The sequence below is a fragment of the Gopherus flavomarginatus genome, chromosome 16 (assembly GCF_025201925.1).
Source record: "Gopherus flavomarginatus isolate rGopFla2 chromosome 16, rGopFla2.mat.asm, whole genome shotgun sequence".
Lineage (NCBI taxonomy): Eukaryota > Metazoa > Chordata > Testudines > Testudinidae > Gopherus > Gopherus flavomarginatus.
In genome coordinates this window covers 1,801,536-1,827,761 of record NC_066632.1, presented here as the reverse complement: position 1 = coordinate 1,827,761, position 26,226 = coordinate 1,801,536, and the positions used below count along the sequence as shown (strand labels likewise).

Sequence of the window (26,226 nt, the reverse complement as noted above, 5' to 3'; positions counted from 1 at the left end):
CCTCAAACAGCTGACCATATAAATAGATGACGGGTAGGAGGAGAAACCGAGGCACAAAGGGAAGCAATTTTCTGCAGGTCCCCAGCATGTCAGTGGCAGAGCTGGGAATAGGACACAGGCATCCTAGTGCTGCACACCAAGTACACTTGAAGAGGGGGTGAACTGCCATTTCGCTTTCAAAGGGAACTTCTATAGACTATTCCCCTGCAGAGCTTAGACACCAATAATCAACCTCTCTTCTCAAAGTAAGGCTGTAGACTCCACCTGCCTTTAAGATTCCAGGTACAGGGCACAGCACGGGATCTGCTTAGCTTCTTAATGAGCTAAAAGGGTATGTTGCTGCCTGCCATAAGCCACGGTAACTGCAGGACAATACAGATTTCTTTCATTATATTAACACTACAACACCTCTTACAGTGGAGCCCGGATTAGCCATGCAAACTGCTGCCAGCCCTCCACACACTCCGTTCCGCTGTACACTACAGTTGCACTGCTCTATTCAAGACCATTATAGAAACAAGGCCACCCTTGAACGGAGATGATTCCTAGCATCCATAAGCTCTGTTGTACTTGCGCCTCTCACATCAGAGGGCCCAAGGCTTGCCTATGTTTGACAGTTAATTTGGATTAAAGGTAAGTGGTGTGAAATTTAAATGCAAGAGCTGTTCCTGGATAGCTCCAGGTGTAGACACACCCACCGTGCTTTGTAGGTGGCCCTCTCTAGCCCAATAAAGGAGAAGAACAAGGAAGCCTTATTCTGTGGCGAGTGGAGCAGAGCCAGAGGTTCAAGCTGGCCAAACAGTCACACTGTGAAAGCCAGCAAGCAACGCAAGGAGAGGCCCAGAGATCATCCAGTTGTGTGTGTTTATTTGGGGCTGCTGATCAGAGATTAAGCCGGTCTAGCAGTTTCCTCTGGCTAAGGCGGAAGGAGTGAGAGTGTGGAAGCCAGCAGGCTATATAGGTTAAGGTTCCACCAGCCACGATTTTTCTTGCGGCCTCTGCGCTATTAGCAGCTGCTTTGATGTGGACACGAAGTGAAGCTTTCCCTTCCAGAGGGGAAACGGCCCGTGGGTGAGATGTTAGCACACACTGGACGTTGGTTCCGGCCTAGTGCTAGCTGGTGAATCTAGACATGATCCCAGCGTTGGGTTGCAGAACGACTGTTTGCCTTTCATTCTCTGCCCATCATTTTAAAAACACTTCCTTGCTGAGTTTTTGAGCCCTGAAGAAAGGTCTGAGTCTAACCTGCCAGGACACTCATTGGCTGCATCTGAATGGCACCTGTGGACTGAAGAAAAGAGATTGCAGCGTTCTAGGCTCAGGTTCTTATCAGCCCATCACAGAGGTGTGTGAATGCCAGGTGAGAGTCACAGCATGGCCACTGAGAGAGCCCTTAGGGCCACCAAGCCAGGAAGGAGCAGAGACAGCTGAATGTTTATCCCACATGACTTGCTCCCATTCAGGGATCTATCGGTATTGCAGGTGTCACTGCCTGTTAGCCCTGCTTAGATCTGTGCTGACAAAAGTTCTACGTTAATTTCTCTTCCAGTGAGGAGCAGCAGGTTAGTGCTGTCCATTCTTTAAACACTAATCCTAGACATTGCTGGGAGGGAGGTGGGTCTCCTCCCAGAGGGGAAACTGAGGCATGGAAGCATGTCTGTCTGGGTCTCTCTCAGTCACACACTCACTCCCCCAGCTCTGCCACTGGTGTGTGTCTGTGTGTGCAGACTCTTACAATCCAAGTATAGGATCACAGGGACCATTGTGATCTAGTCTGACCTCCCATATAACACAGACCAGAGAACTTCTAAGATAAACATTTAGACTCCCCCACCCCCGACTCCCACTTCGATACCAAATGCCACTTTGGCAAAATATACAGCATTGAGACAAGACCATCCCTCTGCTCTGTCCCTCCGTCCCCCCCAATCTGGGTGAGCAGTGCAAGGAAGGAGAGCCTCTGTTCTCCCCTCCCCCTAGGCACTAATGAATTTCAATAGTTGGACCAAGGAAAAGAAAGTCAGACAGTCTGAGCCTCTCCTGGGACCCCGTGGGTCACACTGAGGAGGCGTCTCATCACTACTATGAAAAGCCATTCAGTGAATGAGGCCAAGGGGTCTGCAGGCTGGAACTCTTGGAGAGCAGTCACGCTAACTGGAAGGCCTGATGTTGGGGGCTCGCTCTCTCTCATGATACTGATGCCCCTAACTGGCACACTTGGTAACAGTATCATGGTACCACCCAGGAGCCCCCTCATGGCCCAGGATCCATTGAGCCAGGTGCTGCATAAACACAGGCCCTGCCACCAAGAAGGGGTGGAGGGTCTATCAATGCAAGCTCATGTGACTCTGGGCCTGCACTGCCTCCGTCTGGGACAGAGCAGCAGGAATCAAGCTGGTAGAAAGTCTGAGCTGCTCTGACCTCACTGGCATTTCCCAGAAACAGGTTGTTTTCTACATGAGGGCAATAAAGTTAGGAAAAGGGTTTAAATCACTAACCCTGGTCACCTGCCTTCAGGGCCATCAGAGCAGGCAGGCAGGTTCTGCCCTGCTGGCACCCCAAAATAGGTGGCCGGTTGTAGGGCACATTTCAAGCACTCCTCGTCTAAATTGCTCTGTGGCTTGCACCCATCCAGTCCCAGTACAGTCTCCATGCAGTCAGCGGAAGACAAGAGGGAACAACAGAGAGATACTGATTTGGGATTTAACAGCCCTTAAGTATTAACAAGAGCAGCATGACTCCTGGGAAATGCGAATGCCTCCACACCCAGCGTGTTCTGCACTCCAAGTAGAACTCTCCAGTCATCACTTGCATGGAGCATTACACTAGCAGAAAAGGCAGCAAGATTTGACTGCAGCTGAAAATCACATCCCCTCCTTTATCTATCAGCCAAGACCTGCCGCTCTGGTTTCGCTTTCTCCTGCGGCCAGCTACCAAACTGCAGGCACCAGCTGTTAGACAAAGAACCCTGGACTTGGGTCCGGGGAGATAAAGAGCTTGGAGGCTCATCTTCACCAGCCAGCTATTTTACTGCAGAAACAGCGTTTAAATATTAACCCAGCCACATTCCTCCAACCTTGGGGATGCCTTCGAATGGGTGGTTGGCTTGAAATGGCTGAACTGAACTATGCTGGATGCACCAAAAGCAGCTGCTGCCTGTATGCATGCAGGGCAGTGAGCAAATCAGGAAGGTCCAACCAGAGAACTCTGGCCTTCTTTAAAACACCTGCACAAGTCTCCTCAGCGCTAGCAACGGCGCCTGTGCTAAGTTCTAGATCAGTGGTTCGCAACCAGAGGTCCGGGGCCCCCCAGGGGGCCACAAGCAGGTTTCAGGGGGTCCTCCAAACGTGACTAGTGTTCGGCTCGCTAGGGCCCAGGGCAGAAAGTCAAAGCCCTGCCACGCAAAGCTGCAGCCCGGGGCCCCAGCCCTGTCACATGGGGCTGAAGCCTGAGCAACTTAGTTTTGTAGGGCTCCCTGTGGCACAGGGCCCCTGCTTGCTACCCCTAATGCTGGTCCTGGCCTTCGTATGCAGAAAATCAGTTATGGCACAGCTGGGCTGTGGCGTTTTTATAGCATGTTGGGGGGCCTCAAAGCAAAAGGTTGAGAACCCCTGCTCTAGATGAGTTTCAGGCCGCAATCCAAAGTTCACTGAAGTCAAGGGAAAGATTCTTCCATTGATTTTAATAGGCATTCAGCCCAACAGGTAGGACCCAGCACAGTCACTCCAGTGGTAATGCAAGCAGCACTGCGTCCTAGCAACACCAACTAATCCGACTTGCCTCCACTCCTCTGGAAACAAATCCATCACACTCCAGCGGTCCCTGAAGTTGGTCCTGTGCAACAGACTCTTCCCCAAGGGCTTGGCTACACTGGAGAGTTGCAGCGCTGGTGGTGACTTTACAACGCTGCAATTACTCACCGTCCACACTTGCAAGGCACATACAGCGCTGCATGTACTCCACCTCTGCCTGGGGAATAACAATTGCAGCGCTGGTGATGCAGCGCTGCTCCGCCAGTGTGGCCACCAAAAGCGCTGTTATTGGCCTCCAGAGGTATCCCAGAATGCCTGCTCAGCCACTCTGCTCATCAGTTTGAACTCTACTGCCCTGGCCTCAAGTGACCTGCCCTTTAAATGCCCCGGGAATTTTAAAAATCCCCTTCCTGTTTGCTCAGCCAGGTGTGGAGTGCAATCAGTGAATCCTTCCAGGTGACCATGGCTCCACGTGCCAAATGAGCCCCAGCATGGAAGCAATGGCGAGTTGCTGGACCTCATCAGTGTTTGGGGGGAGGAAGCTGTGCAGTCACAGCTATGCTCCAGCCATAGGAATTATAATACCTATGGGCAGATATCAAGGGCCACGTTGGAAAGGGGCCATAACTGGGACGCAGTGCAGTGCAGGATTAAAGTGAAGGAGCTGCAGAGTGCTTATTGCAAAGCCCGCAAGGGAAACAGTCGCTCTGGTGCTGCCCCCACGACCTGCTGTTTTTACAAGGAGCTGGACATGATACTTGGGGGTGACCCCACCGCCAATTCGGGGACCACGATGGACACTTCAGAGCAGGGGAGGGGGGGAAGGAGGAAACCGAGAGTGAGGGTACTGGGGTGGGGAGAGAGACCTTGGAGTCCCAGGAGGCATGCAGTCAGGAGCTCTTCTCAAGCCAGGAGGAAGGCAGCCAGTCGCAGCAGCCGGTATTTGGTGAAGGACAAACAGAGGAGCGGGTTCCCAGTAAGCGGCTTTTATTTTCAGGATGGAAATGTTTCGGGAGAGGAAGGGGGGTTAGGGCTGCATGCATGCATGCCTTGATGTGGAATAGCCCATTGATGTGGTCTATCACGTCGCGGTAATCGGCCTTGGTAATCTCTTCAAAAGTTCCAGCCAGAGCGTGGGCAACGCAATTGCGCAAGTTTATAGGGAGAGCCACTGTGGTCCTTGTCTCAGTAAGGCTAACGCGTCCACACCACTGTGCCGCGAGGGGACCATTGCTGCACACAGGCAAGCTGCATAGGGACCAGGGCGGAATCCGCATTGCTGTAGAAGACCCTCCCGCTCTTCCCAGGTGACCCGCAGCAGTGAGATATCTTCCAGGATTAACTCTTGAGGAAAACGTTGGGAGAGTGTTCATCGTAAGTGCCCCCTGCAGCTGTGTGCTTCAGGGCTGTGCTGGGGTTTTGTGCGTTGGGGAAAGCAATCAGTCCCCCTTACTCATCATTTCGGGGCTCCTGTGGGTTATGCGCGCTCTCTTTGGTATGGGAAAATTATGCTAAAGTGAAGACTGTAAACTCCTTCACTGTGTGGGAATAACTGTCTGAGATATAAACAATGCTGCCTCTGTTAACTGTTGCCTTTTTTGCCTTTCCACAAGCGACCTTGACTTCTCGGCTGCCTGTGTTATCAACAGCTCAAAGACTCCAAAACCTGGGGAAGAAGCCGCGAAAAAGCAAAGACGACCTACTGCAAGCAGTTATGGATCACTCTGCCAGAGAGAATCAAAAACTGCAGGACTGGAGGGAAAGGGAAAGCAGGACCCGCCAGAGAAACGCAGCGGCCAGGAAGAAAAGCACAAAGCAGCTGAAAAGCATCCTGGTGTGCCAAGCGGACTCTATCCAGGTGCTGGTAGCCATGCAGGCAGAGCACTACCACACGGCCCCACCCCCACCCCGTCCCAAAGCTCTTTCCCTTGTGCCCCAATGTCCGCTCCAAACCCCCTTCCCCAGCATCCTGGTTCTTACCTCCACCAGCTGCCTCCAACACCTGTACGTTCACCAACCAGCCCTGAGAACTACGACCCTTACCCTCTGCACTCAACCCCCATCACTATGCAGTATTTTCATCCTGAAGAGCAGCAGTCATTGCACAGCACTCCAAATAGGACATATTCAAACCTGTGACTGTACAGTTCCCCACCCCACCCCCCTGCTCTTTTAGGTTCCCAAAATGTTGTGCGTCTGTCAATAAAGTTATTTTCTTTTCAATAAATGAATTCTTGGCTTTGAAAACAGTCTTTATTATTGCAGAAAGTCAAAGATATCTTAGAACAGGAAAGAAACAGGCACTGCAAATCAGCTTAGGAAAAACAGATTCTTACTAACATTGTAACCACTGCACTTCACTCCCGTGCAAGGCACCAAACATTACTGTTGGTTTTCAGCCTCAAATTCCTCCTTCAAGGCATCCCTGATCCTTGAAGCCTTGTGCTGGGCCTCTCTAGTAGCCCTGCTCTCTGGCTGTGCAAATTCAGCCTCCAGGCGTTGAACCTTGGAGGCCCATTCCTGACTGAATGTTTCACCCTTCCCTTCACAAATATTATGGAGGGTACAGCACGCGGATATAACCTCAGGGATGCCGCTTTCCCCCAAGTCTAGCTTCCCATACAGAGACCACCAGTGCCCTTTTAAACAGCCAAAAGCACACTCCACAGTCATTCGGCACTGGCTCAGCCTGTAGTTGAACCGGTCCTTGCTCCTGTCAAGCTTCCCTGTATATGGTTTCATGAGCCAAGGCATTAACGGGTAAGCGGGGTCTCCAAGGATCACAATGGGCATTTCAACGTCCCCTACTGTGATCTTCCGGTCTAGGAAAAGTCCCTGTCTGCAGCTTCCTGAACAGACCAGTGTTCCGAAAGATGCATGCATCATGCACCTTTCCAGGCCAGCCTGTGTTAATGTCAATGAAACGCCCACGGTGATCCACAAGCGCCTGGAGAACCATAGAAAAATACCGCTTCCAATTAACGTACTCGGATGCCAGGTGGGGTGGTGCCAGAATAGGAATATGCGTCCCATCTATCGCCCCTCCACAGTTAGGGAAACCCATTTGTGCAAAGCCATCCACAATGTCCTGCACGTTCCCCAGAGTCACGGTTCTTCTTAGTAGGATGCGATTAATGGCCCTGCAAACTTGCATCAATATGATCCCAACGGTTGACTTTCCCACTCCAAACTGGTTCCCGACCGATCGGTAGCTGTCTGGAGTTGCCAGCTTCCAGATAGCAATAGCCACCCGCTTCCCCACTGACAGGGCAGCTCTCAATCTCGTATCCTTGCGCCGCAGGGTGGGGGCGAGCTCAGCACACACAGTCCCATGAAAGTGGCTTTTCTCATCCGAAAGTTCTGCAGCCACTGCTAGTCATCCCAGACTTCCATGACGATGTGATCCCACCACTCAGTGCTTGTTTCCCGAGCCCAAAAGCAGCGTTCCACGGTGCTGAGCATTTCCGTGAAAGCCACAAGCAATGTCGTGTCATACGCATCAGGTGACTCACTATCATCGTCGGACTCCTCATCACTTTGGAGCTTAAGGAATAGCTCAACTGCCAAACATGACGTGCTGGCGAGACTCGTCAGCATACTCCTCAGCAGTTCAGATCCATTTCCCACAGAAATCGCGCTGCACAGAAACCGTTGGGAGACTCACAATGACACCAAACGTGGACGGAAAAACAGGGACTGCAGGGATGTGAAGTGATGCGTCACGGGGCATTGGGACGGGAAGCAGAATGAACCGCACCCTTCCGTCGCCTTCCCACAACCCACGGCGCCAAAACGGGACGAGGTTCTCTGTGGGATAGCTGCTCATAATACACCACTCCCAACAGTGCTGCAAATGCGGCCACACTCCAGCGCTGGTAGCTGTCAGGGTGGCCACACTCCAGTGCTTTCCCTACACAGCTGTACGAAGACAGCTGTAACTCCCAGCGCTGCACATCTGCAAGTGTAGCCAGCCCCCAAGCCAGCCGAGACTGACTTGCTTCCAGCCGCCTGACCCCTGCCCCACCCGTTGCTCCTCCTCTGGTCTTTGTTTCGCTTCCCAGGCCAAGAGTCACCTGGTTGCATCCCCCTCCTAGATCTCAGGTTACAAAGGCCATAGCATCTATGCAGGCAGCTGGAGCAGCCCCCACAAAAAAGTCACACATGCTTATTCCCACCACCTAGACATTGGTGCAATACACAGGGAAACTGAGGCACACAGCATTCAACAGACAAAATCCCCACTTCATCACACAAACCAATGAGCACAGTTTGACTGAAATTTTGCTAACTCTTCACGTATTTTGGACACCAGATATTAGGATTGTTGCTCCAGGAATGCCTTGAAGATGCAGTCACATTTGGGGTGCAAGTTTCAGTCAATGCTCCAAAAGAAAGAAGTCTGCCAAGCTGCAGTAGCTTTCCATAATATTTAACAACATGCTTGCTTATTGGGCTGGCGACAGCCACCTCATCTGCCGATCAATAGGAAAAGACCCTTAGTAGCTACTGCTCCCTACCTGTTGTCAGGGGTGGCAATGCAAGAGTTAGCTGCTGATGGATCTATTCTCCCACTTCCCTTGGAGATCTGAATGGAAAGTACTCTCCCCAAAAGAGTTAACCCATTTTGTATTCAATACAGAATTCTCACCTGACAACACAGCCCCAAGATCCTTTGCCATCCACTATCATGCATGGCTGTCGACTGCTGTGACTGCACTTCTCCAAACCCAAGAGGTAGAAAAGCCCACCTACCCCTCCAGGAAAAAGGCCAAAGCAAGGGAATCCTCATGCATATTTCATTCAAAGTAACGTAACAAGAGAAATCTTCCCGGAGATCAGGTTCGCTGGCATTTTAAGCATGTGCTCAAGTTAGAGCTGGGGCTTGTTTTTAGCCTTTTCATTTTTATTCACAATCAGTATCTGGGGGGCAGAGAGCCATGGATCCAATCCAAGGTCTGTTTCTACTGTTCTTCTTGCAGAAACAGGAGTACTTGTGGGACCTCAGAGACCACCACTCGCAGAGTAACAAGGAACTGCTAGAGTGGCAGGAGAAAAGATCTAGGCCATAGTTTTATAAGCAAGTTTGTTTCGTGAAGAGTTGAAGATCTGCAAAAATCACATACGCTCACACCAGGAGAAGAGGGTTGTCCCTGTGCTTTGGGATCACTAAATGCTCATGATCGTGTAAGAAGAGCTATGAAGTGTCACAGTGTCTTAAAGCTATATTTATTAAAAAGCATCTGCCATCACAATCTGCTGGAGTAAATTAACCCCCCCCCTAAGTGTAACACTGGTAAAGCAACTCCCTGACCTTTTCATTGGGAGAACAGGAATGGCTTTGTGTTAACTGACCACGTCACAGTATTAGCAGGGAGCTCAGTCTGACAGCTCCATTTGGTCTTTTACATGGGAAGAGATCAATTTGCCCAACTCTCTCTCCACTCTGAGGAATAGCGACATGAATATCAGTGACGCTACATGACCCAGGAGGGACTGAGGCCAGGGATAGAGAGGAAAATGCAAACTAACAAGGAAAAGGAAACTTTCTGGTAATGTTAATGCCTGCAGTGATAGGTCCCCTGTCCAGATCAGAAGTGGGTTTGTTCTCAAAACCTTTAGGGCTACAGCTGGTTTTTAGACATCACGTATTTCCAAGATTTTAGGCTAGAAGAAACCATTATGACAATCTACCCCATTATAAGAGGCCAGAGTTTTAGGTTTGTGAAGGAGTGGATTTTTTTTAAAACAAATCCGAATAGGTTAATTTGGACTAATCAACACTGCTTAACTTGCAGTGTAAACTGACAGATTAATGCGGAAGCGATTTGCCAAAGAGTTTCCCCCCCCAGTTATCTCTGCCTGTGGTACATGTTCTTGATTAGCTGCACACTGAAATGCCAGTACTAATGCCAAATTACACAAAGCAAGCCTCCTAGCTCATTCGTCACTCACACGGCAGCTTTCATCTCCTGAGCAGCACATTTTCTTTCCAGCAGTTTACAAAAAACCTCCCACACCACCCTGTTCCAGGAGTATTTAAGAGAGCCAGAGCTGTTCCCTTCATATTCATAAACTTGTTAAGTGGCAAGATTACAAGGGTCTCGAACACAGACAGACATTCAAACAGGTTTGCACTTCTTCTGATCTGCTGTGGATATCGAAAGCGGCATTGCCAAGGGTACTGGACTTGTTATCCAGATGGAAGAGCAAACTGCAGACATCCCCAAGCCCATATCCCTAAGGGAACAGCTGGTGTTTTGCGTTATGCAGCAACAAGCTATTCAGCCCCCCACTGTACCTGTTTTTGAGAAGATTAGCTGAAGAATAAGAGGACGTCGGGTGACAATTCCAGACCCACGGGGAAGGAAGTCTCTGTAACGAAATAGAAGAGCTGGAGTTACTCACAAGGCTAAACTAAGGCATTCCCATACTACAGAGAGCAGTAGCATACAAGCACCTTATTATTTCTATAACGGTAACACCTAGAGACCCCATTGTGGCGAACCCCGTACGTGCTCCCGGCCCCGATGAGCTTACAGCAAGTCATTCGCCTTTTGCTGTACCTCAATTTCCCAAAGACACTGGGGGTCTGCGGCAGAACCCAGTGCTCTAGCCCCAACACCATCCTTCCATTCAGTTTTCACTCAAGTCTCCCATATTCACAGTTCTTTCCTGTTTTCCTCTCTAAGAGGCTGGAAACTCGTTACAGGAATGAGTTTCTAATTCTCCTGACTACCAGGATACAACCTCTCCTGAGGCCTCTGGAGAGGATGCCGCCAGTTTTATGCTACAGCAGAGCTGGCGTAGATAGAAGGAGCTGTATTGACATGCACACCATGCTGAAGAGACAAGCATAGCAGCATTGTCAAACAGAGGGGGGCACAGCTCCTGTATCCTCAGGTACCCCTTTGCCTTACAGCTTGTAAGTGGTGGATATCAAGGTTCACAGCAGAAGAGTCTGCTTTTCCAGCCACCAACATTTTAATAATGATCAGAGATCGCAGGTTGTTAGAAGTTAAGTGCTCATCATGGCAAACTCAAAGACAGACAGTTTAACAGAGGAAAGAGACTCGATCATTTTCTTTTTATTCTTGGAAGCCACTCCGGCGTAAGTGTTTCGAATTATTTCCCATAAGGGCTGGATTTCTGATGAACTGCAGAAGATAAAGAGCTGGCAGCACTCCTCAGACACAGACAGAAGTCTTAGAGTGAGTCACCCCCACCCTCTTCTATTGGGTAGAAACTCAAGCGTGCACAGCCATTGAGAGAGACCTACATGTTGGACTCCTCTGTCCAGAAATCATGCTCTTCCACATCCTAGGCATGCTGTTTTGTTAGAGACAATCACTGCAGACTTAATGGCTCCAGTTCTTCTCTACAACCGCGCTGAGAACAAGGAGTTAGGGTATGTCTACATCTACAATTTTGCAGCGCTGGTTGTTACAGCTGTATTAGTACAGCTGTATAGGGCCAGCGCTGCAGAGTGGCCACACTTACAGCAACCAGCGCTGCAAGTGGTGTTAGATGTGGCCACACTGCAACGCTGTTGGGCGGCTTCAAGGGGGGTTCGGGGAACGCGAGAGCAAACCGGGGAAGGAGACCAGCTTCGCCGCGGTTTGCTCTCGCGTTCCCCGAACCACCCTGCAAACCGCAGGGAAGGAGACCTGCTTGCACGGGGGTTCGGGGAACGCGAGAGCAAACCGGGGAAGGAGACCAGCTTCGCCGCGGTTTGCTCTCGCGTTCCCCGAACCCCCCTGCAAACCGCAGGGAAGGAGACCTGCTTGCTCGGGGGTTCGGGGAACGCGAGAGCAAACCGGGGAAGGAGACCTGCTTGATTACCAGAGGCTTCCTCAGGTATGCTGGGATACCTGCTTATTCCACGGAGGTCAAGAAAAGCGCTGGTAAGTGTCTACACTTGATTACCAGCGCTGGATCACCAGCGCTGGATCCCCTACACCCGAGACAAAACGGGAGTACGGCCAACGCTGCAAACAGGGAGTTGCAGCGCTGGTGATGCCCTGCAGATGTGTACACCGCCTAAGTTGCAGCGCTGTAACCCCCTCACCAGCGCTGCAACTTTGTGATGTAGACAAGCCCTTAGACAGAGCTGCTAGGGCAGGAGTGAGGGACACGTAATGCAGGTTTTCTGAGCCGTTTGTCTGTCTAGCATTCCTGGCTTCACCTGCTTTGAAACGGAAGAGAGAAACGCTGCCTAGGAAAGACTGCGCTGAGAGCCTTCCCATTTGTTTCAGCCAGACAGAGTCATCTGGCCTTCTCCAAGTCCCCCTGCAGTGGGAAGCTTTTGGCCTTCCTACTCCTATAGCTTCCACTATCACTGTGATGCGCTGCAGCTGTGCCATTTGCTCTCAGATAAGGGCTAAGAAAAGCACATCACCACAGTGTGAAGAAGCCTGCCAGGCATCTCCACTATTTTGCCCTTTATTTAGCTATTACACGTGAGTGACATTTGCGTACAGTTGTGTTAATTTTGCATGCTAGGTGTGCAAACTGGCAAGCCTGGCACACTGAGTGCTCTCATTAGACCCCAGGGTTAACAGACTATGACAGTTTTCCTCTCAGGTCTGTTTCAAGCTGCCTGCAGACTCAAGAAGATGCCAGCGAGACCCCACTTCACATTTGCAAGGTTAGCGTCTAACAAGTGGATGCCTGAGCTGTGCAGAATCCAACCATCATGGGTGGCTAAATGGGCGAGCACCAAAGAGCATGCTGGGGGCTGACACCGTTCTGCCCAGCTGGTGCCTTGCGCTGCAGCGCATCACAGCTTGGTAGCAAAGTGTGGGCCTGAAGCATGCTACACCAAGCACTGCACACTGAGCAGAACTGGGACAGAGCTGAGAAAATGAGCTGTCAGAGGAAATCCAATGAACTCTTCACACCAAGCATGTGGAATAAACAACTTCCCACGAGACTGGAAATACAGATTCCGAGGACACAACATCTGTTCCTGCAACAGCAATGGGCGGGAACCAGCAGGAAGACAAAGTGTTTAGTCTGCAATGGAGGTCTGCTCTCCTTGGTTTATTTTCCCTTGTTCTCTGCTTTGCTTCAGTGCCACCTTTCAGCCACAATCCTCAGAATAACCCAAGATACGGAAGTCTCACATGAGTCCTTACATGCCATTTGTTCTCTGGCTCCCAGCTCAATATACATGATGTGGGCCTGGACTCCAAGCAGCCACACACCCCTCCACAAATCAGCAACTGGCTTCCTGCCGCTAACTTCTACTTCAGCCCCATCTACTCCCATCTTATGGGAGGAATCAGACTCCCAGGGTTCGAAGAGACTTCAGGAGGTCACCTAGTCCAACCGTCTGCTCAAAGCAGGACCAAAACCAACTAAATCATCCCAGCCAGGGCTTTGTCAAGCCGGGCCTCAAAAACCTCTAAGGAAGGAGATTCCACCACTTCCCTAGGGAACCCATTCCAGTGCTTCACCCCCTGCCCCCCCTAGTGAAACAGTTTTTCCTAATATCCAACCTAGATCTCCCCCACTGCAACTTGAGACCATTGCTCCTTGTTCTGTCATCTGCCACCACTAAGAACAGCCTAGCACCATCCTCTTTGGAACCCCCTGTCAGGTAATTGAAAGCAGCAATCAAATCCCCCCCTCACTCTTCTCTTCTGCAGACTAAACAAGCCTAGTTCCCTCAGCCTCTCCCTGTAAGTCATGTGCCCCAGCCCCCTATTATTTTCAGTGCCCTTCACTAGACACGCTCTCTCTCTCATTTGTCCACATTCTTTTTGTAGTGGGAGGCCCAAAACTAGACGCAAAACTCCAGATGTGGCCTCACCAGTGCTGAATAGAGGGGAATAATCACTTCCCTCGATCTGCTGGCTCTGCTCCAACTAATGCAGCCCAATATGCCATTAGCCTTCTTGGCAACAAGGGCATACTGCTGAGTCACATCCAGCTTCTCATCCACTGTAACCCCCTGGTCCTTTTCTGCAGAACTGCTGCTTAGCCTGTCGGCCCCAGCCTGCAGCAGTGCATGGGATTCTTCCTTCCTAAGTGCAGGACTCTGCACTTCTCCTTGTTGAACCTCATCAGATTTCTGATGGCCCAATCCTCCAAGGTGTCTAGGTCACGGTGGACCCTATCCCTACCCTCCAGTGTAACTACCTCTCCCCCCAGCTTAGTGTCATACGTGACCTTGCTGAGGGTGCAATCCATCCCATCACTAATAAAGATGTTGAACAAAGCCAGCCCCAGGACCAACCCCTAGGGTACTCCGCTTGATACCAGCTGCCAACTAGACACTGAGCCGTTGATCAGTACCCATTGAGCCCGCCAGTCTAGCTTTCTATCTACCTTATAGTCCATTAACCCAATCCATACTTTAGCTTGCTAGCAAGAATGCTGTCAGACACCATATCAAAAGCTTTGCAAAAGTCAAGCCGCATCATGTCCACTGCTTTCCCCATATCCACAGAGCCAGTTATCTCATCGTAGAAGGCAATCAGGTTGGTCAGGCATGACTTGCCATTGGTGAATCCATGTTGACTGTTTCTGATCACCTTCCTCTCCTCCAAGAGCTTCAGAATGGATTTCTTGAGGACCTACTCCATGATTTTTCCAGGGACTGAGGTGAGAGTGACTGGTCTGTAGTTCCCCAGATTCTCCTCCTTCCCTTTTTTAAAGATGGGCACTATAGTTGTCTTTTCCAATCATCCAGGACCTCCCCCAATCACCATGAGTTTTCAAAGATAATTGTCAATGGCTCTGCAGTCACATCAGCCAATTCCCACAGCACCCTTGGATGCATTAGATCTGGACCCATGGACTTGTGCATGTTCAGCTTTTCTAAATAGTCCTGAACCTGTTCCCTCAGCACCGAGGGCTGCTCACCTCCTCCACACACTCTGTTGTCCAGGACATCACAGACCAGGTCAGCTCCCACACTGAAGACCAAGGCAAACAAACACATTGAGTACTTCAGCTTTTTCCACATCTGTCACTAGGTTGCCTCCCCCATTCATTAAGTGCCCCACACTTTCCCTGACCTTTTTCTTGTTGCTAATACACCTGTAGAAACCCTTCTTGTTGCCCTTCACATCCCTTGCTAGCTACAACTCCAGTTGTGTTTTGGCTTTCCTGATTACACCCCTGCATGCTTGAGCAATATTTTTATACTCCTCCCTAGTCATCGTCCAAGTTTCCACTTCTTGTAAACTTCCTTTTTGTATTTAAGATCACTGAAGATTTCACTGTCAAGCCAAGCTGGTCGCCTGCCGTATTTGCTATTCTTTCTGCACACCGAGATGGTTTGTTCCTGCACCCTCAATAAGGTTTCTTTAAAATACAGCCAGCTTTCCTGGACTCCTTTCCCCCTCATATTAGCCTCCTTAGGGAACTGAAGGGCAGGATCCCCTGGGGAGTCAAAGTCTGCTTCTCTGAAGTCCAGGGTCTGTATTTTATTACTCTCCTTTCTTCCTTTTGTGAGGATCCTGAACTCAACCATCTCATGGTCACTGCTAGAGACCTGACAGGTTTGTTAAAACCCATCTTAAATATGGGTGATAAAATAAGACCACGTCTCTCAATAATCTATTCCCTGTTCTGTTTGCCTCTCACCCTTTCACCAGGAACTGTTGGAATTACATTATACTGTCCAATTCGGGGCCTGATCTCAAAACATGATGCACTTACACAGTACTTTTGTCCCAAGGTTAGTGGGGCCCTAGAGCACCAAGGTACATCAATGAGAACGTTCTGTTCAGAAGAAATGTGAACATGGCTGCTAGCACCCAGATCTGCATCATCAGAAGCCATTCCAAATACAATTTTAAAACAGTTTGGAACTGCAGCGGCATTGTTCTCTATCTGGGCCCAGAGATGATTGAAGTACCAGTATCTGTCACGAGGCTGCTTGAACCAACCTTTGGAGTTATAACTAGTTTTTCTAGCGTTTCTCTCTAAGGATGTTCTGGCCCATTTTTTTAATTAGGAAGTGAATGTTCTTTTTAAAAGGGTTTTTTCCTTGTGGGTTCAATGTCTGGGCCCCATCAACAGTGGCTGGGCAAGCTGAATTAGAAGCAGTATAGAGGAAGCCTTGCAATACAATTCTAGAAACCTTAGGTTCTGTCCACACTATGATTAAATCATGCTATGAACTAAACGAGAGAGGCTAGGATGGCCCAGAACCACCTTAAGGCCTGTGCACTATTTGCTCAGTTAATAAGTTGGGGCACAGGGAAGGCCCAAGATAAAAGTACAGGCTACTTCTACTGGCGGAGGCGGGGGAGAAGCAGCCAGCTTGCACTTCTGTGTTCTGTAACTAGGAGACCAAAAGGTTTCTTGTAACCCATGTTTGTTTTGTTTTTCTAAAAGGTGACCCTTGAGTAGGCTGCGTAATCCTGCCTCAACTCAGAGTCACCCAAGTTCTCCAGGGCAACCTTCTGACATTTCATGGGGGGCTTTATCTTTACAAAGCCTCCCTGTTTCACCTGCTAAATCTTCGTGACATTTGCCTTCAGTGCCCATGGAAATGACTTCCCTCCCCTACGTAACAGAAGTTCAGTCTGAGCTTTATTTTAAGATCCTTTGTGCATGGACCTTGCTCTTTTAGACTGTAAAGTGGCATGCACACCCAATTCTCTATAAACGGTTAACTCTTTACAATCCCATAGTCATCTGTTACAGTGCAGCAAAGCAGAGGCTATTAACACAACAAGCTGCACTTCCACGGATTTTTGTCTAGCCGTTGAATAGCACCAGTACACACACGACTTTACACTTTCCAAAAAACTTAGCGCTCAGAACCCCAGTGACAAAGGGAAGTGGGACTGTTGTGCAGTTGCACTGCGAGTCAAGGGCAGAGGCAGGAAACAGAACCCAGATTCCTGCAGCATGTTCATTTCACACAGGGCTAAAGGAATCAGGCCAAACAGCACAAACTTGTTTGCCCTTTAGTCCCAGGGTCAAAGGTGAACACGGTTTGTTCCTGCAGGAGAATACATTCAAATAGTACATCACCCTGCAAAGCTACAAGGGAGATTACGTGTCCGCTGTTTAACAAGAGATTACTTTACTGAGAGGGAGAGGGAACGCCTATGTGGCAAATGAGACATGGGCCAACCTTTGTGTGGTACTGAAGCCAGTCCGTTCCTAAGTGGTGTCCATGAATGGCAGGGTGTGGGCGTTTTACAAGTGAAGGGCGTTGCCACATTCACTTCGGGTCAGGCACGCTTATCTTGGGGCAGCATAAATGGGAGTCTTCCTATCCATGAGAAACTTCGGTTCAGAAGACGCGTCGAAGGGGACAAGGACCCTACGCAAAGGTCCTTTCCCTGTTTAAAATGGCGAGGCAGTAACCAGAATGGCCAGTTCTGTGAGAGCTCTTGGCAGCCAGAAGCTGAGCATGTGAAAAGTGTATTCCAAAAGCAAATGGACGTTGGTTCAAGAAAAGACCCGCCTTGTCTTTTCGAGACACTGCCATAGCACACAAGACTTCCTTTATTGCTGCTCTGCACCTGCTAACCTGCCTCCAGCTCACCCATTAGCAGCCAATCTAGCTTACTGAGCTAGACTGAAGCGAGCAGGATGCCATTTAATACCCTCCTGTTATTTGCACCATCTCCATTAGCAAAGGCCCTTCAGGTCAGCTCCCGAGTCTCTTTGTATTTCACCACTTGGAAGGTCTTGCTTGCACTTGTCAGGCTCATGGCTCTGTGGTTCCCTGCACTGGTCTCCTTCTATTAGAGGTTAAATCTTCCTGGAATGCTGTTTATCTTGGCAGATTCTTCATAAGGGATCCACGCCTGCTCTTCCTCAAACAAAGCGAAGAGGGGCTTCCTCCTCCTCCCCCTCCCCCCCAAAGCCAGACTTGCTGGGTGGCTTTGGACAAGTCACTTTACCTCTGCGACTCTGATCACACCCAAAGACCCTAGTCAGGGCTGGCCCTGCTGTACCGCGTGTGGTACAAACACAAACAGACAGTTCCTGGCAGAACTCACTCTACAGCTGGGATAACACGTCCCTCCCAAAGGGGGAGGGATCTCATTAATATCTGTAAAGTGTTTGGAGAGCCTCAGCTAGAAGCTGCTCAGACTTAGAAGGAAGTTCATAAAGCCATATCCTGGCCAGAGGAACAGATGTCTAGATATGGTGGGAACAGTCTAACATGCTCGAGATGGAAGCGCATCACTGAAAGGTGCTCAATTTATTTAGTTACTTCACCCTTCTGTGGCTCTCTCTCTCTCTCTCAAACCAGCTCGCTCCTCTGCCATGGATACTCCAAGTTCTAGCTTTCCTCATGCACCTGAGCACACAGGTTATCATTCACTACTCCCCTGGCCTAGTAAAAATCCTGAGCCATTCAGACACAGCCATAATTCAGATGCACCGAGCTGCATCTCAATGGGCTCACTAAAATCCAGCGAGACAACTCACTCTACACACGCTATGATTTCAGACAGTTTGTTAGTATTACTACGAAGCAGCTTGACATAAGAACCAGTCATTTGTATCTTTATCCTACCCTGAAACACCTAACAGAAGCTGTAATATTCTATCAGCACTGTTCTGGAAGTTCTCTCTACCTAGATTTATGAATATAGATTTATTTATTTGTTGCCTATCTGATCCATTTCCTCTGAAGCTCACTGCTACTGCTCCAACATTTCCCTATTAATGGTGGACTGCAAGTGTTTTACTAGAGATTGCAGGATGCAGGCAGGGGTGAGGACAGAGCTGTTTAGAAGCACAACGGCTGCTGCATGTCACCAGAATTGAGACATTTAAAAGTTGCTGAGAAACCTCATCTGTATCCTTCCTGGTTTCATTAACGTTTTATTTACAACCACTAACAGTATTGATAACATGTTATGAACAAGATATAATGGCCACATTGACAATACAGTCGAGGAACCAAATGTCAATGGACAGACCTCCCAACTGTGTCGCTCACAATGACTCCATTGTGATCCTTGGGCCCAATGAGCCAAGGACGCACTACAAGTCAATGGTCAAATTTTATGTAGATTGAAGTCTCTTTTACATTTCCATTTGTCAGGCTGTCACTGGCAGAGCCACTGCAGGGTCAGTGGGAGACTCAGAGCATTTAGCACATTTGTACTGACACTATAAGGGTTCCAAAGACGGATTAGTCAATGCGCATTTCATTTGTGACATCAACAGGCTGGGTTAGAATACTGCTAGTAATGCAATTTTAACGCACCAGTTTATATTTCCTCTTACGTTTCTCTCCATAAGAGGGTTGAAATGACTCATCTCTATTGACAAGTGCATTATCATTGGCAAGAGCACCCACTACTCTGTTTCCTCTTGCATCTTTTTCAGTGGGTATTATGGGCAAAAGAGCTTCACCCTGAATCTCATTAAAATAATGAGCACACTTACACCGGGACCCTGAACATTGAGCTCAGTTTCTGCTCTGCTACAGCCTCTTTACATGACCTTGGACAAGTCATTTTGTCAACGCTTCCATTTCCCCACTGGTAAAACGGGGCTCATAAACCTTCCTTTGTCTCATCTATCCAGACTGAGAATTTCAGAGCATGGGCTGTTTTCCTGTGTCTGCACTGTGCTCAGCACTACGGGATCCCAATTTAATTGAGGCCTCTAGGCTCTATCACAAAACAAACCAAAATTGATTTTGAATAATTAACTTATGTCACAAAGATCCAAAACCCCTCACTGTGCCACACCTCCCCCACTCTCCACCCCATTATCTTTGGCCAATAAGCTAAATAAACCTCAAGGCTTGTGACTAACCCGAGCAGGTAAAGCAAAGCATACTCCTGCTTCCTGAACAGCAAGTACTGGAGCTCAGGTGCTATTACAGTCTGGGAACAAGCGCTGCTATCAAGGGAAGCAGACCTGAAATGTTCCCTCGTTACTGCTAGAAAGTGGCAGTTTTTCCAGCCATTTCTCAGGATTTCTCTGTGCCTAACTAATTACGGCAACTCTGAACTTAAGGTAGCCTGAGATGTAGTGGTGTCACTGGAGAATCTTGCCCCTTCCTCTGACGCATCTGGGGACAGGATACTGAAATTGCTCAGCCATTAATGACACTTCCTAGGCAATAATTTACAGCCCACACATTAGCTGGCCCTCCAATTTGTTACCGTAGGACTATTAAACCAGACCAGTATGACAGAGCAAACAAAAATCTTAAAGGGTAATTTACCAGCATCAAATATTTCCATGTATAGGCAAGAGGGTCAGTAGTTTCACAATACAAAAGGATGGAAATTTTTATAAACAAAGCCGGTAAATTGTTAGATGGAAACTGATGAAACTAATTCCCTGTATTACTAACATTAGCCATTACTCCCATGCGCCATGGTGAGAGCCACGGAAAAGCAGACTGAAAAGCTGTTTCCAAAATAATAAAATAATAATAATAATAATAATAATAATAATAATAATAATTTCCTTTTCTCTGTTGGCATCACCCACATTTCAACTCTTCACTCAGCTCCCACAAGCTTCCCAACAAACAGGACTGGTCTATTTCACTCCCTTGTTTTCATGCATCAGCCCAGTGCTATTCTGTTTGGATTGCAAATATCCTCAAGAGATGTTGACATCCAAACAGACTATTTACATAGAAATGACAAATTTCCATTAAGTGCTGCAAATAAAACTCAAAGCCCATGGGGCTCTTAAGGAGGGGAGATGTTTGTCTTAAAAGAACCTGACTAGAAAACCACTCACCACCATTAGGGCCAGAACCGGCAACAGTTTCATTTTACACATACAAGCAGTCCTGTTGACAGAAATGAGACTACTCCTGCAAGTAAAATTAAGCAGGTGCTCAAGAGTTCAAAGGTTCTGGCCCACTGCATGGGAACATGATTTACCTTACGCTTGTATGCGGTGTTGTTGTAGCTGTGCAGACCAGAAGAGCTCTGTGCAAGCTCAAAAGCTTGCCTCTCCCCAAAAGAAACTGGTCAAAGATGATACCACCTCACCTTGCTTGTCAGGCTCACTATTGACAACAAATGTTATGCAGCATGGTTCTCCCTGCATCCCTCCAATGGCTCCCCCGTCTCCACTGCATCAAACACAGGCTGCTTGGCTTCACTTGCAAGGCATTTATGCCTTCTCTCTCATTCATTAGATGTCAACTCCCATTTCTGACCGGCCAAGATCCCAGCACCCGCGTATTACGTTTTCAAACAAGCCCCTTCATGTATTCTCCCCAGCTGCCCCTCACAAATTTACTTGGTCTGTTTCAAACTCTGCTTTGCTGTGATGCCTTCAAAGACTTAACAGTTAAGCTGCTGGTCTGCTGAGTGTACTGCTTCCATGTTGACCCATACGGCCTTGTTTCCTTTTACTCGCCCATTAGTCTGCCTGTATCCACCGGTCATTTCGTCCTATGCCGAGAGTGGAAGCTCTCTGAGGCAGGGACCATCTTTTTGTTCAACATACAGCACCCTGTACAATGGAGTCAGCATTCGTTCCGAAAAGCCTGAACTGTCCAGCATCCAGCCTCTACCTTCTCATACACAAAATATTAGATCCGTCCCAAAGTAGACGAATCCAGGTCTATCTCCAAGTAAGTGTACAGCCTTCATTTGATACAGAATTGGAACATGGAACTTGGTAAACATTTGTATTGTTGTAACATATCGTGGTAAGCATGGCGCCACAATACAAGCAGATGGTCCCAGCCTTGAATATCTTACAACCTTAATGCTGGGTTAACTGTTCCAGGGCTATCCATCCTTTATTCTGTACCCTACTGCAAAGCAGCAGCTATAGTCAACTATCACTATTACAAATAGAGGTATTTAGATCTACATTCTCTTTTAATTTTGTCCCAAACGCTTTTCTAGTTCTGTTGTATGAAAGCGAAATGTGGAAGTTACCATGCCACTGTTATTACCACACAGGGAGAAACATCTTGGTCTTGTGGCTCAGAGTCTTGAAACACTACTTTGGTGAAGTCTGCCTTCATTTGGTGTCCTCAAAGACATAATAATTATCCTCAATTATGAACACAAGGGCCCCACTGTAATATAAAGTTAGAGATACAAGATTCGACTGGAAGATTCCAGGTTACCAAAAAAAAAACTTCACGTAAAACCTGCCTAATTCAGACATTTCATTCAAACCGTTACTGAAAGAGATTCTATAGATTTTGGTGAACCCCTTGTTAAAGGACTTTTTGTTGAAAGCTTAAAAGCCATGAAACAAAGATTTTTAATTATGGTGCTGGGCTTGCAGTGTCACTATAATTACAGGCTGCCAGTATAGCCATTGGCAGCTTCTGAGGAGGTAATAACGTGACCATGTTGTTCCAAATTGTAACAAAGCTTGGCGCAATGCATCAGCCCAGGTGCAAGTTTTGTTTTACAAAATTGGACGTCAATTGATCCAGCTCCTTTTATAAGCCTAGCAAGTAATACAGATGAAAGCAGTGGGCTTCCAATTCCCCCTACCACAAACCTCTTTGCAAGCTGCTAACCCAGAACGTGGCTCAAACCCATGTGATAATGAAAGACCAAGCCTCAGATGCCACATCACAAGGCCCCAGATTCTGATCTCAAACATATGGGCACGTATTGCCACCAACCTAGGGAAATTTTAAACAAGTGAAAAGATTCAACTGCAGGAGCAAGATAGTGGCAAACCCCATGTGACCTTCTTCTAACAGAAAAGATAAAAGTATTGGTCTGAGATCGTTATGGTTTTGGATGCTTTAGCCTCTTAATCTCAAGGAAAACAGCCCAGCCTGAGTCAAACAGAACACGGCTTTTTGGAAAAGAGATGATGAAGACATGACTTGTACTCAAGCCCAAGCATTACAGAGGAGGTGGGGAGTGGAACTGCAGGACAGAGTTTTAGGCACAGATACTCTACATATCAAGAAGAACCCAATACAGTATCTGCTTTAACCCAAATGGGGTCCCACTGTGCTGCATGCTTTACAGACATATTAAGAAGCCATCCTTGCCCAAAAGGCCTTATACAGTCTAGAACAAGACTAAGGGTGGGAGGGGAACAGAGCCACAGAAAGGTAAAATGACAAAGTGACTTGCCCAAGGTCACCCGGCAGGTCAGTGGCAGAGGAAGAACTAGAACCCAGGTCTCCTGAGTCCCCATTCAGGGTCTTCTTATTCACTGGACCATGCGACTTCCCAGTGCGCCTCACTGATCTTTATTGAAACTACCCACCATCCAATACCATGAGGCACTGCTGGAGACAGATTCTATATATACCCCTTTAGTTAAATGTGTAGTACATTATAAAGAAATCCTACAAGTAGCAAGAGTCACAGTTACCAACCCTTCACCACCATCTTTTAAAGCTAAGACAAGCTATAGAAAAGGCATAGATTAAACACATAGAAAACTTAGATAACTCTAGCAAGACAAAACAGCACCTTGTAAGTCCTAATTTTTGTCTTAAGAAGTGACTTTGTTCCCCAGATCACAGGGGTTAGGCACTGTAGAGGCAGAAATTATTAAAAGCTACTATTTATCTCCAAAGATGGAGACAGGTGTAAGTCAAGTCTTTAAAAACCCAAAGCTCTAATGGACTCTGAAGTCCACTTGTGCAGTAGCTACCCTCTGTCATCACATTACCTTGACACCATCATCTCAGCCTCTGCCCCATCTCCCCACCTTGCCTGTCAACCCCACTTGTTGCGTCTTGTCTTCGAATGTAAACTCTCTCTGTTTTGATCTTCCTAGATCCTGCAGCCAGATCCATGAAGGGGGGTCCCATGCAGAAGCCTAATGACTCCAATACAGGTTTATAGTTTCCAGGTCTGTGTGTGTACCGCACTAGCGACCCCAATTTGAACTGAGCCCACTGGACATTATTGCCATAGTAACAGAAGACGACAGACTTAAAGCTGAGTCTGTGTTTTCAAAGATTAACTTGAGTAAATTAATAGAGTCATGTTGAACACTATTAAAAAGAACAGGATCCAGTTTCTAGAGGCCTTGTACTAAGAATTGCTCTCAGGATACCTTGTCAGCTACTTTGACATAAGACTTCCTTCCACCCTCTTCAGACACTTGTTCTCCTGTAGATCCTCCTATGATTGTTAAAAGTGTTTTGCAGGTAATGACTAAGGAATTCAAAGACACTGACATCTACCCAAACTAATCTGCAAGGAAAGTGCTAGTCAGTAACACAACAACCCAAGCTATTTAGTTGAAGTATCACACAGAGCTTGACTCCAGATCTTGATCTACAATGCAAATAAAACACAGATGCACAGTGCAATTAACTCTAGCAATCCAGGTTATTTTTAGACCATTGAAATAAAACAGGGACCAAACCCAGCCTGACTACAGAAGACAGATGCACTTTCTTTTTCACATGATCAATCTTCAGCAGTTCCTAAAGCCCACCTCTGCTCCATTTCTCAGTGGTTTGGAAAACTATCACTGAACTGGGGACCATCAATTCAATTTACACAGTCCAGGCAGTACCATAATGCAGATCCAGTGTGTTCAGGGTATACATGAAAATGTGTTTAATGTACAATCAGTAATATCAAACGGAGTGCTGGCTCCTACCACTACAAAGATTAAAGATATTCCTCCTTGGAGCATAAGGAATTAAGACTGATACTAGAATAACCCTCCATGCCAAATGGCCTACTCTGCTCATATCATGCACCTCTAGCTTCTTGCATCATGAAGGATCCCAGCAGGCATTACAAGTTACTGGCCCCAATTCAGATCCCATTGACTTGAAAGGGAGATGGCTTAACCACAAGACAAACAGGAATTACCCCCTTCTCTCTCTCTCTGGGGTAACATACAGCACACCAGGATAACAATGGGAGTGGAGAGGGAAAGGGATCTGCCTAGGGACAAAGGCAAGAGGGTGGTACCTGCGACCTTATGAAAAGCTCCGTCGGGTCTTTAAGGAACATACAAAGTGGGCAAGACCTCAGCTTCTGCTGCAGGAGCTGGAGAGGGAGGCAGTTAAGGAAAAGTTGTCCCTTCAGCAGGCACAGGGACCACAGCAAGTGGGGCCAACGTCCTCAGCCCTGCTCCTAAGGTTCAGGAGGGACTGGGGCAGGCCCAGTGTGAGCCCCACATTAAGTCACAGATAACTCCCACCCCGTCCTCCAAGCGGCAGGGTGCAGATCAGCTCAGTGAGAGCAGAATCCTGCATCTCCCACCACATACACCCGAGTCCTGCTCCCTGGGCAGCAGGGGCCAGCCCAGGGGAGCTCATGGCTCCCTGACAGGACAGGGGGAGGTGCCCCAGCCACTGGGGCGGGGGCTTCCCTGTGCCCCAGGACTGGAGGGCACCCAGGGGGAGGGGATGTACCCGGGGGGTGCTCCAGCCCCCCGCACCTAGAGCCAGGGAGCGGCCCCCTCCCCCCCAGCCACACAGGGCCCGGGATGACAGGCCAGAACTACCTCTCCCCACTGCTATTCACAGAGCGATCTACGCCAGCTGCGTCCACTGAGACACCCTCCCCCTTGGCAAGACCCCGGTTTAAGCCACTGGCGTAAGGACCGCGGCGCCCACACAAGGCTCCCAGGCCAAGCGCGCTCCACCCAAGCCACCGAGAAGCGGCCCGGCTAACGCCGCCGGGGTAAACCCACCAGCGCGTCCTACGCCAACTGCGCACGGCTCCGCGGGGACCAGACCACAGAGCGGGCTCAGCTACGCAATCGGCGTACAACCCACCCAGGCGCTATTCGCGAAGGGGGGCCGAGACGCTCTCGCGCTTAGCGCAAGGCCGCCGGAGAGATTCACAGACCCCAACTACGCCATCAGCGTAGCATCCCGGCCATTCTAATCACATCGATTTACGCAAACGGCGTACACACGGCCGCAGGATTCACCAACGGAGCTCCGGCGAACTACGTCGCATCCCTGCCACTGCGTGCGGAGGGAAAGGGGGGGCACGTTACGCAGGTTGCGTACGTCTCCCGGGACTCACCGGCCCACGAAGTTCTCGAGCACGGAGCTCTTGCCGGCGCTCTGGCCGCCCACCACGGCGATCTGCGGCAGGTCGAGGTGGCAGCTCTGCCCGATGGAGCTGAACGCGTCCTGCAGCTTGTTCACCAGCGGGATCAGGTCCTCCATCCCCCGGTTCCCCATGGCGGCGCAGGGCCCGGGCTCCCCGCGTCTCGGGCGGCGGCTCCTCAAACGGCTCTCGGCGGCGGCGGCCAAACTTCCCCTCAGAGTCTCCTCATCCGGCTCTTCACTCCGCCCCGCCCCGCCTCTGCTCCGTCTGCGGCGAATCCTATTGGTCGGCACCACTGTCACCCTGTGGGTGTAACCAATAGAGAGGCCATACAGCCCGTAATTCAATCTGAGTGGGCGGTGTTTAGACCCCCTTCTACTTTCCGCATTACTATTGGTCTCTTCTGCTGTCACTCTTTTCTTCCAACCAATATAATTCATTCATGACCTGTCGAGGAAGGCGGTACTTTTAGACCTGCCCAATTTTTTTTGTTTCTCATTGGAGGAGAAGACTGTCGCTCTAAGAGGCACTAAAAA

General features: G+C 48.8%; 1 protein-coding gene across 11 annotated transcripts in view; it reads right to left on the bottom strand.

The window, feature by feature from the left end:
* Nucleotides 1–25,901, bottom strand: part of DNM2 (dynamin 2) — a 61,336-nt gene extending 35,435 nt beyond the window's left edge. For all 11 annotated transcript variants that reach the window (XM_050925248.1, XM_050925253.1, XM_050925244.1 and 8 more), the window contains exons 1-2: nucleotides 25,664–25,901; nucleotides 10,051–10,124 (exon numbers count right to left, since the gene is read on the bottom strand). In XM_050925248.1, coding sequence (XP_050781205.1) covers nucleotides 10,051–10,124; nucleotides 25,664–25,824 — 235 coding nt within the window. In that variant the 5' untranslated portion in view covers nucleotides 25,825–25,901. The remainder of the gene's footprint in view (nucleotides 1–10,050; nucleotides 10,125–25,663) is intronic.
* Nucleotides 25,902–26,226: the final 325 nt, after the last annotated feature.